General features: G+C 44.0%; 1 protein-coding gene across 1 annotated transcript in view; it reads right to left on the bottom strand.

Annotated features, from left to right (window-relative positions):
- Positions 1-2,510: 2,510 nt before the first annotated feature.
- tpcn3 (two pore segment channel 3) overlaps positions 2,511-12,067 on the bottom strand; it is a 12,809-nt gene continuing 3,252 nt past the window's right edge. The window contains exons 2-10 of the mRNA XM_034866013.1: positions 11,600-11,845; positions 9,944-10,008; positions 8,486-8,573; positions 6,658-6,727; positions 6,275-6,494; positions 5,228-5,318; positions 4,633-4,746; positions 4,082-4,194; positions 2,511-2,781 (exon numbers count right to left, since the gene is read on the bottom strand). Of these exons, the coding sequence (XP_034721904.1) occupies positions 2,633-2,781; positions 4,082-4,194; positions 4,633-4,746; positions 5,228-5,318; positions 6,275-6,494; positions 6,658-6,727; positions 8,486-8,573; positions 9,944-10,008; positions 11,600-11,845 (1,156 nt within the window). The 3' untranslated portion in view covers positions 2,511-2,632. The remainder of the gene's footprint in view (positions 2,782-4,081; positions 4,195-4,632; positions 4,747-5,227; positions 5,319-6,274; positions 6,495-6,657; positions 6,728-8,485; positions 8,574-9,943; positions 10,009-11,599; positions 11,846-12,067) is intronic.

Genomic DNA, 12,067 nt, shown 5'->3' with positions numbered 1-12,067 from the left:
CCCCCCCCTCCCCTCTCAGCCCTGCCGGTGTTATGTGCCTTCTGGTTTTTCCACCTCCTGGTCTCTGAGCCTGTCCAGATGCCCACGTCGACAGATTCTCTTACAATTCATAAACATTTTACTGGCCTTTGCATGTCGCACCTGTACTGAACTGAATATCCGAGCACTACATCACTACATCACCAAACCACTACATCACTACATCACTACATCACCAAACCACTACATCACTACATCAGGGCTGCCAACTTTTCCCAATACCGTGGAGTGAGATTTGGGGGGGCCAACCCATATTTCGCCGTGTACAAAGCAATTTCATTAAGATTCAAGGGCATTAAGATTTGTTAAATGTGGAGGGATGGGGCTCTCCCTAGGGGGGTCTGGGGGTATGCCCCCCGGGGAAAAGAATTGAAAAATAAACCATTAAATGGCACTTTCTGGAGAGTTTTTTAGCAAAAAAAATGGAGAAATCAAGTCTTACATGATATGTGCAAAACTGTAGGGTTAAGAGCCTTTGTGTTGTCGTAGTATCAACAGGTTTTAGGGCATTCAGCATTTAAATTATTTACATTATTAACTTCTTATGATATAAGAACTGACCCAGACAATGTGCCAAACATAATGAGCCACATGAAGAGACAGTAGCATATGTCAGCAACAGCTGAGAAGATTTGGGTCTGTGGTGAACCGGTCCAGGTGTCCCTGCCTGGTGTAGGGACCAGGTCCAGGGGTCCCTGCCTGGTGTAGGGACCAGGTCCAGGGGTCTCTGGTGTAGGGACCAGGTCCAGGGGTCCCTGGTGTAGGGACCAGGGACCCAAAGTTAAATTAATGTTGAGGGATTAACTAAGACCACTGAAATTCTAAAGAATGAGAACCACTGAGTTACATAGATTCTTATCCTTTAACCTTTGTGCCAAGGCTCAGTCATGTTTGCCCCTCATCCTCTGGGCCCCCCTTATTGTATTTACTTTTTTGGGAAAATAAAGACTATTTGTTCAGTTTATAAAACATCAAATTAATTATTTACAGTTTCATTTAGAGATGCACCGAGGTTAGAGAAGCACAATACTGGCCCAACGTTGCAGTATCGTATATATAGTATAGTATATTGTATATATAGTATAGTATATATAGTATAGCGTATATAGTATAGTATATATAGTATAGCGTATATAGTATAGTATATTGTATATATAGTATAGTATATATAGTATAGCGTATATAGTATAGTATAGCTCACATGTGTTTCATCAGATTTTTGCTCATGTTTACAACTTTGTGCACATTCAAAATATAACTCCTCCCATCTCTGTTGTCCGAGATTTGGAGAGTTGTGATATAGTCTGCTTTGCATGTCATTGCTCCGCTGATATGGTGGATCTCACTCAGACCGTCTGACAGACACAGAGGCCCATTCGGGTCTTTGGTCTCTGACAAAGTTTAGAGGAGGCTGTACGCTCCTCATCATCGGAGGTCTACATGGATCCAACGCGTCACTGCCCCCCCACAGCAGAGCGAGTCCACTAACATGAACTGAAGCTGCTACATTAGCCGCGCTGCTCACCTCTATCTTTACAGAGAGAGAGGACACGAAGCAACGGACGGGTCTGTGATACTCAGAGCACATACCTGAAGCCGGGGAAGTGCACCTGGGATGGATCGTTAAAATTTTTTTCTCAGTTTGCGACATTTTGAAACATCCACAGACAGGGAGCGCTCTTGAACCCCCTCACAGTCTCTGAAAGCACAACTAGTTGATCATAAGTGGCTCAACAGGTATATCTATAGATAAACTCATCTTTCAGAAATATGACCGACCGGGTTAACACTTCAGCGTGAGACATCGGGGGTGTGGCGTGTGAGCGTGTGAAACCAGTCAAATACGTGTGTCTCACGGCCAATGCGTGAGAGTTGGCAGCCCTGATACATCACCAAACCACTACATCACTTCTTCACTACACCACTACATCACCACATCACTTCATCACTACAACATTCTACCACAGGAAAAAAAATGTGTATTAAATTGCCCATTCGTAAACGTCTTGGTGGTTTTATTGACAGAAATAGAAGCAGAGCAGGGGGAATGAGAGGGGGAAATGCCAGAGCAGAGGAAATGAGAGGGGGAAACACCAGAGCAGGGGGAATGAGAAGGGGCAACACCAAAGCAGGGGGAATGAGAGGGGGGAGCACCAAAACAGGGGGAATGAGAGGGGGGGAGCACCAAAACAGGGGGAATGAGAGGGGGAAATGCCAGAGCAGGGGGAATGAGAGGGGAAAACACCAGCGCAGGGGAAATGAGAGGGGGAAATGCCAGCGCAGGGGAAATGAGAGGGGGAAATGCCAGAGCAGGGGGAATGAGAGGGGAAAACACCAGCGCAGGGGAAATGAGAGGAGGAAACGCCAGAGCAGGGGTAATGAGAGGGAAACGCAGCAGAAGATTTTTCTTTAACAGCAAAACGTAACCATGTAAATTTGTTGTTTTGTGTGAAATAATGACCATTAGTAACGTAAATATTTATTTATGTTTCTACAGAAATATGAAATATAAAAGATATAACTGTTTATAACTGTATAATCCGATGACACGAGATAATGCTTAGTATAAAACGAGAGAGTCTGGTCCGAGCGTTCACGGTTGCCCAGCAACGTACGTCGGTGGTTGCCCGGCGACGTACGTCGGGTTCTCCACGTTGGTCGGGTCGTCGTTCTCGGCGAAGTCTTCGGGGGCAAGATCGGCCTCAAACATCCGCTGCAGCAGGGCGTCCACGGTCCGGTACCCTGGGGGGTCGGGGGGCATCAACGTTCAGAACCCATTTCATTAGCATTATTCAGTGCACCGATGTGCTGCAATAGCAGCAATCGGCACAATGACTACTATTACCCATACTTATTATTATTCTTCCGCCAGGTTTTTTTCCCGCTACTAGTCCCGGAGCGTTGCCAACACGTGCACACAAAATACATTGAAACGTGTGTAATGATCGGGATTGGTCTGCTATGACTTTTCTAAGAGATTTGCCAGGCAGTTTTCACGAAATCGGCAAAAAACGGCGAAAAACTTCTTATTGACTTGAATGGGAAAAGTTCGGGAAATCGCTCAACATCACTCAAAACCCCCCCTCTTTGGGGACATGCTGTATCGCCATACTATAACGTAGACACACGATTAAAAGTTTAAACCGAAGACATAACTTGAAGCACAGTTTCTCTCAAATCCCGGTCTACGTATCGTCCCGTTTTCAGACCGTCTCAGATTTTCCAATGTGTGTGTATGTGGTGGAATGTTGAGGCTAGAGTGGAGGACAGAGTGGGGAGACTAAAAAATCCTCTTGGTTCTCTCTCTATAACTCGCTCCCACACCAACAATTCTAACTTGTCATGGCCGATTTATACATCAAAACGTGGGTATTCTTGTTTAATTTCCGCCAATATAATATAATTCCTGATATGAATTATATTTTTTGTTCAGCAACCTTCTAAATGACAAGAGTTCCCAATCTTCCTCCATTCACTGCCATGTTGTCCACACTTCTGAGCAAAACACAGAGCGAGGCACTTTTTTACATCGCTAATACGCCCACATTTTTAAGTATATCCACAAAAATCTTATATCAATACGTTCACAAAGGCCTTCTAATGCCCACGAGAACCTAATTTTATTGATAGCTAGTATTGTTTGAGAGCTTGTTCAGTGTCTGAACAGCTGGCGACAGCAGGTGCCAGGTGCTTAGTCGTTAACTGATTACAGATCAAAGAGATGACATCACAGAGATGAAAGGCTTCCTATTGGTCCTTAGTAACCAGGCAACCATACTCAGATAGATGTCTACAGACAGACATACAGTCTCCCTCTCTCTCAGACACACACAGACAGACACACACACACACACACACACACACGTTCTAACATCTTAAATAATTTGTGTTACTGTTTGCAGGATGTAACGTGTTATTATTTGCTAGTATACTATTTGCATGTGCACAGGCACACTGACAAAATTTCGGGGGAGGTTTCTAGTTATCATTATTATTATTATTATTATACTACTGTGATCATATTCAGACACAAGCTTCTTACTTTTTGAAGCAATTTTAAACATCAGTGCGGGTTTGGTGCTTCCTGATTGGCCGGTTTCCAGGTCGTTGTCCATGGTTTCCATGGCGTTCACCAAATTATCCTCCACCTTCTCCCTGGTGGACAAATCAACATGGACCGTCACACACACACACACACACACACACACACACACACACACACACACACACACACACACACACACACACACACACAAAACTCAGTGTCATCAACAAACAATGAGTCACAAAAGTAAATGCTAAGCTTATAAAAGTTTTTTTTGGGGTAATACATACAGTATATGTATATATAATCCCAGTTGTCTAATGAAGACAGTTTTTCCCAAGATTGTTCAAGCATGTGTGTAAAACCCGCCCTCAGGGACAGAGCAACCAATCAGGCTCATCTTTCCACGCATTAATATCTTAAAGGGACTTTTCTCCAAACAGTATGATGTAATATATACAGTATATATGTAACTTTATATCCTGTGTATGATGTAATATACAGTATAAATAAAATAATGTATATAGTGTAGTGTTGGTGAGCCTCACTGAGCCACAGCCAGCTCCAGCTCCTGGATCTTGGTCTCCAGAGACGTCTGCAGGTCACTCTTCTCCACCGAGTACTCCACGAAGAACGCCTCCAGCACGAACGCCACGAAGATGCTAACAACAGGAAGTCAGTGTGTTACGCCTTGTTGGGTTAGAAGATGCTAACAACAGGAAGTCAATGGGTTGTACGCCTTGTTGCGTTAGAAGATGCTAACAACAGGAAGTCAGTGTGTTACGCCTTGTTGGGTTAGAAGATGCTAACAACAGGAAGTCAGTGGGGGTTACGCCTTGTTGGGTTAGAAGATGCTAACAACAGGAAGTCAGTGGGTTAAGCCTTGTTGGGTTAGAAGATGCTAACAACAGGAAGTCAGTGGATTAAGCCTTGTTGGGTTAGAAGATGCTAACAACAGGAAGTCAGTGGGGGTTACGCCTTGTTGGGTTAGAAGATGCTAACAACAGGAAGTCAGTGGGTTACGCCTTGTTGGGTTAGAAGATGCAAACAGGAAGTCAGTTGATCTTTAGTTTTGTAGTTCTATAGTTCTGCGTACACACACACGAAATAGAGATATACATATATCTCTATCTCTTATCTTACTTGATGATGACGATGACGACCACGATGTGGAACAGGATGAAGAAGAGGCGGGCGGAGGCGTGGGTCACGCTGGCGAAGCCGCCGCTGAGCAGTGGCGACTGTTAGGGAATCTCAGCCGGACTGTTTCCTCTGACTGTTTCCTCTGTTTCCTTTATTTCCTCTGACTGTTTCCTCTGACTGTTTCCTCTGTTTCCTTTATTTCCTCTGACTGTTTCCTCTGACTGTTTCCTCTGTTTCCTTTGTTTCCTCGGACTGTTTCCTCGGACTGTTTCCTCTGCTTCCTTTGTTTCCTCTGACTGTTTCCTCTGACGTTTTCACACGGATATCGCACCAACACCAAAATACTGAACTTCTTGTCTGGCAAATTTATATTTTTGTAATATTTTACTTTTTTTTCAAAATATTAAACCAATAACGCTCAGAGAGGCAAAGACAACATAGTCTTTTTTTAAATCTGCAAAACTGTGTAGGAAAGACAAAAAAAAAAAAAAAAACTATGAAAAAAAGCCACAAATACTGTACGTTGAGATAAAGGATAACGTGCCACTGGCAAAGACTGAGCTTGTTTCTCTGTAAATATTAAACTTGTTTCTCTCAAACCACCAAGCTGGTTTCTCTCTAACCACCGAGCTTGTTTCTCTCCAACCATTGAGCTTGTTTCTCTCTAACCACCGAGCTTGTTTCTCTCCAACCATTGAGCTTGTTTCTCTCTAACTATCAAGCTTGTTTCTCTCTAACCATCAAGCTTGTTTCTCACTAACCAACGAGCTTGTTTCTCTCTAACCAACAAGCTTGTTTCAATCTAACCACCGAGCTTGTTTCTCTCCAACTATTGAGCTTGTTTCTCTCTAACCACCGAGCTTGTTTCTCTCCAACCCCCGAGCTTGTTTCTCTCCAACCACCGAGCTGGTTTTTCTCCAACCCCCGAGCTTGTTTCTCTCTAACCAACTAGCTTGTTTCTCTCCAACCACCGAGTTTGTTTCTCTCTAACCACCGAGCTTGTTTCTCTCTAACCACCGAGCTTGTTTCTCTTAGTGTAAAGGATATCGTGCCACTGGTTGACCACGGTGAGCTCCAGCAGGAGGACGAAGGACGCCACCACGTTGTTGAAGTTGTTCTTGCAGTAGTTGAGTTGAGCAAAGTCGCTTCCCTGCAGCAGCGGGTTTCCACAGAACGCCTTCGCCGGGTCCTTAGAGTCCTCGCCGTAGAACTTCACCTTCCCTTTGAACAGCTCCATCCCCACCATGGCGAAGATGTAGTACACCACCTGGGGACAGACCGGTGAGAGACAGCGGCACCAACTGGAGACGCTCGCAACGCAACAACATGGACGACTGATCGGCTTTTTGGGGTAAAAGGAACTTCAGTTTTCAAAAGCGCAGTTTCCTTTTTATCTCATGATCAGGTAAAATGACAGTTGTGCTACTCACAATAATCAGCTGTCCAAATGTGAGAATGGCCGGTCCGATCCGGATCAGAGTGTTGATGATGGTACGGAACCTGACAGAGGACGGGGTACAGGAGATAGGGGATAGGGGACAGGGGATAAAAGACAGGGGACAGGAGACAGGGGATAGAAGACAGGAGACAGAGTTCTGAGACATAATCATCATCTGATTTACATGAAACTTATGTATGGTCTACATGTGATACTGAGCTGCCCCCTATACTTTAACAACGCCCACTCACTCACGCCCCTTTATGGCTTTTGAACCCATTGATGTAGAGTCTCGTGTGCGGTGTCATTGAACTCAGCAGAGAGATCTTTCTTTATTGGTCATGGTTTGACCCGCCCCCCTATGTTTCAGCCACACCCCTTTCATAACTGGTGACCCATTTAAGGTACAATCTTGTGTGAGGTGTCATTGAGCTCAGCAGGGAAAATGTACGTATTTTAATGGTTTTGTGAATAGCTCGCTAGCGCCCCCTACAAAATTAAGAAAATTCAGCCCCCGCAGTACGTTTAACGTAGAGTCACGAGTAACTTGGTAGACATATGTAGCATGGCAGGACGGACATAAATCTCCATTGTAGCCCCACCTTAAACCCAACAGGAAGTCCGCCGTTTTGTATTGAAAGTTCAAAATTTGTGCGATAATGGCCATTTCCACATGTCGTACTTTAACAAACTCCTCCTACAGATTTCAGCCAATCAACTTCAAATTCAGTCTGTGTCATCTTCAGGTGTCATTGAACTCAGCAGAGACTTCCCGTTGCATTGGTGACAATTTGCCCTGCCCCATATGCTTAAGCCACGCCCCCATTAATAACTAATGACCCATTTGATGTACACTACTGTGTGAGGTGTCATTGAACTCAGCAGGTAGGTTCCTTTGCGTCCGTGACAATTTCCGGTGTCTGAGTTCGGCGCAAATGCAGGTCGCAAGGAGCAGCGTCCGCCAGTAACCCCGACGCACACAGGTTAGCGAGGGCCCGTCCAACGCTGCTTGCAGCTTTAATTATTATTATTGTTATTATTATTATTATTATTATTATTATTATATTTCATTGTGTTGCCGTTCTAAAACTGGTCAGCGACAGATTAGCTAATTCACTTACTTTGCTGTTGATTAATGAGAATAATAATTAATCAAATACACTTATTATATCTGCAGAACATTTCCTGCAGGTTTTTATTTAACCCTGGTGTTGTCTTCACGTTTGGGACCCTCTTGTATCTCTCTGGACTTATTTGGGTTTTTAAAAATAATTCTGAATTAAAACTTTACTTCATAATCTATTAAAAAATGTTGTCTTTATCCCAATTTCAAACAGTTGAGATAACATACTATATGTTTAGGGAATGCATTGGTTGATTAAAAAAGGAAGTGTGATTGGTTTTAATTTATTTTATAATGATATGATAAAATGTTTACATGTTATAATTCATGTTAAAAATCCACTTTGGAAAAAACATGTGTCAAACAACAAACAAGTGTCAACAGACATGTGTCAACAAACAAGTGTCATATCCCGAATAAAGTTCGGAATTGAGTCAGGAATACTTGTTTATCACAGGAAATAAGGAAAGGCCGTTGATTTTAGGTAGAAAAAATGTAACTTATATGTCAAAATATGAAATGGGTCAATTTGACCCGCGTACCACACATTATATATATATATATATATATATATATATATATATATATATATATATATATATATATATATATATATATATATATATATATATATATCTCTCTATCTATCACACACATAATACCATATGAGGGTTAACACCCGAGTTAGAGATCTAACCTCTTGATGCTGTCCACCACCCTGATCAGCCGGAGGACCCGCAGGATGAACACGATGTCCAGGATCTGGCGGCTGGTGTAATTCCCCACTACGACAGACAGAAATAACTCAGAACTCCCAACATCCCTCTGGGCCAAAACATCTAAAAACTGGTTCATAACTCATCACACATGTCAGCATTAATTACAATATTAGATATTTATATGTATCTTTATATGTATCTCCATTTATATGTATCTTCCCTCAACCAAATATACCCGTATACAGTATCTATTTTACCTTAATGTCTGTTTTATAGCAAACTCGTACACTGTATCAATCAACAGGATTTGAAGAGTTTTATCTGTTTTACCGCTTGTCATATTTGCATAGTTGACTGTAATCTAATTATTGATATTTTTTAGGTGAAGACAATGTTAAGATGTGTCTAGGGACAATGGATGAAAAATAGCCTTTTGGTTAATTCTGGTGCATTTACAGCGATGTTGATTAATGTCTCAGTCAAATAAATAAATAAATTAAATTACGTCCCATAATGGAAATATGTCCCTGCATGCTCACGTTCCACATAAAAAACACGAATACAGTTAGTCTCATATGTCCCGTTCTATGTCCTCACCTCTACCACAGGTGCATTCTGGGATGGGAGGAAAAACCCTCTAAGTTATTGGCATGTACCTGTGTTTGTGATCAGTAGGGAGTTTGGTTTGGAACCGGAGGGTCGCTGGTTAAATTCCCTATACAGACCAAAGTCTGGTGGACTGGTAGCTGGAGAGGTGCCAAGGTGCTCATGAGCAAGTCAGACCCCAACTGCTCGGGCGCCTTTCCAGGGGCACCCCCCCGACATTTCTCCAGTAGTGCATGTTTAGGACCTGAGCTGATGTTTTTTTACCAGAGCCTAGACACACTATTGTTCGTGTCTCTCCCAATGTTTTGGTGACTTTTTCAACTTTTGACTTTTTCTGAGCCTTTTGACATTTTTGTGTTTTTTCCCCCCAAATTTTTAAAGCTTTTGTTTTCACATTTTAATCACTTTGACATTTTTAGTCTTCTTTTTTTTTACATTTGTCACACAAAATTCTTTTATTAATTATGTTTTTCTCCAAATGCTATAAAATTAACAAAAAAAACCCTAAATTACATGAAATTAGTGAAGTGATTATATTTAACTTGTGAGGAGCGCTTTTTGGACAATTGATTTGAAAGAACCCCAAATAAATCTCCCAGAATGCATCTCTGCCCGGACAACAAACTCTTTTATCCCTCGGTGCCTCTTTTGGTGTTGGACAGTTTTTAGTTTGTTTTGTTGAATCTGACTCGTATTCTTTATTAATCTTTCCAGTCATTCCCTGGAAGAAGCGAGCAGATCTGACTTGTTGTTGTTGTTGTTGTTTTTGTTGTTGCTGTTGTTGTTATGATTATGATTTCATAAGAACAAACAGAAGGAGACAGCCTTACCTGAGGTGACGGCGGAGTTGACGATGGTGGCGACGAGAGCCGAGACGACGATGATGGTGTCGAACCTGAAGGAAAAGGTCGGAGAAAAACTTGATGAAGCAAGAACAAAAAAAATGGAGCAAGACGGTTTTAAAATCGTGACAAATGCGTCAAATCAAGGAAACCGGTGGAGTGAAGGGCAAGCGGGGGGGGGGAGGGGGGGTGCATCAGGAAGCAATGGGACACATCGGTAATGCATGTGGACGCAACGGGAAGCATCAGATGCCACAGGAAGCATTGGGACTCAACAGGAAGCAATGGGAAGCGTTGGGATGCATCAGGCAGGATTGGGATGCATCTTGAAGGATCTGGACGCATCGGTAAGCATCGGGACACATCCGGACGCAACAGGATGCAATGGGAAGCATCGGGAAGGATCAGGATGCATCTGGAAGGATTCGGATGCATCTGGAAGGATCGGGATGCATCTGGTAGGATCGGGACGCAACAGGAAGCATTGGGATGCAACGGGAAGCATCAGGACGCATCCGGACCCAACGGTGAGCCTTGGACACATCCGGAAGCATTGGATGCCTCGGGAAGCATCGGGACTCAACAGGAGGCAATGGGAAGCGTTGGGATGCAACGGGAAGCAATCGGAAGCATTGCAAGCAACGGGAGGCATTGGGATGCATCGGGAAGGATCAGGATGTATCTGGAAGAATCAGGATGCATCAGGAAGGATTGGGATGCATCTTGAAGCATCTTGAAGGATCGGGACGCAACGGGAAGCCTCAGGACGCAACGGTGAGCCTTGGACACATTCGGAAGCATCGGATGACACGTGAAGCATCGTGACTCAACAGGATGCAACAGGAAGCATTAGGATGCATCGGAAACCCTCGGGATGCATCAGGAAGGATAGGGATGCATCTTGAAGGATAGGGATGCATCTTGAAGGATAGGGATGCATCTTGAAGGATCTTGAAGCATCAGGACGCATCGGAAAGCCTCGGGATGCATCAGGATGGATCGAGGTGAATCTTGAAGGATCGGGATGCATAAGGAAGCATCCGGACACAACAGGAACGTTAAGCCGCAACAGGAAGCACCGGGAAGCATCGGGATGCAACGGGAAGCATTGGAACGCATCGGCACGCATCTGGAAGCATCAGGAAGCATCCGAAAGCATCAGGAAGGATCAGGAAGCATCCGGAAGCATCGGGACGCTGGTCCAAGCGCTTACAGAGCAGCAGATGAGGTAGGAGTGTCACATACCTGGTGCTTATAATCTGGGCCGTGGACAGGCTGCGTGAGAGGGACGGGACACAGCTCATTGATATTAGGAAAATGATTCCATTGTTAGTTTTATCAGATTCCCTCTCATATCAAAGGACATTCTGCAAAACACTTACTATTATTATTATTATTATTATTATAACATATTATTTTGTCGCAAATATCGGTAAGTGTTCCCCAAAAATCCCTGAGATGACGTCCTCAAATGTTTCGTTCTGTCCACAACTCAACAACATTCAGCTTCCTGTCCCAGAGGAGAGAAGACTCTAAGACATACTCCTATTTAACAAGCCGACATCACACAAGTCTTCCTGTTTTGAGCTAGTTATTGAACGGCGGTTGTCTGGGACGCGGTGTGAGGACGGCGTGCGCGCTCACCAGTTCCAGAAGCTGTGTCGGGAGAAGAAGGCCCGGGGCTCGAAGACGTAGAGCTTGAGCAGGATCTCCAGCAGGTACAGGGCCAGGAAGGCCCACTCCGAGTTGGCGATCAGCGGGTTCTCCTCGTCCAGACCGATGAACACGGCGTTGGCCAGGATGATCAGGTCGTACACGATCACAAAGGCTCTGAGAGACGCACGCACACAAAGACACACACACACACACACACACACACACACACACACAGACACACACACACACAGACAACCACACACACACACACAGACAACACCACGCACAAAACCAGACATTCGCACACACTCACACACAACATCACATACACAAAACCAGACGCACAACCACACAAACACACAGAACCAGACGCGCACGCACACACACACACACCAACACACACACACACACACACACACACACACACACACACACACACACACACACACACACACA

Source organism: Etheostoma cragini, unplaced genomic scaffold, assembly GCF_013103735.1.
Source record: "Etheostoma cragini isolate CJK2018 unplaced genomic scaffold, CSU_Ecrag_1.0 ScbMSFa_367, whole genome shotgun sequence".
Lineage (NCBI taxonomy): Eukaryota > Metazoa > Chordata > Actinopteri > Perciformes > Percidae > Etheostoma > Etheostoma cragini.
Note: the sequence above shows the minus strand (reverse complement) of the source record. Positions and strands in the feature narration are given on the sequence as shown.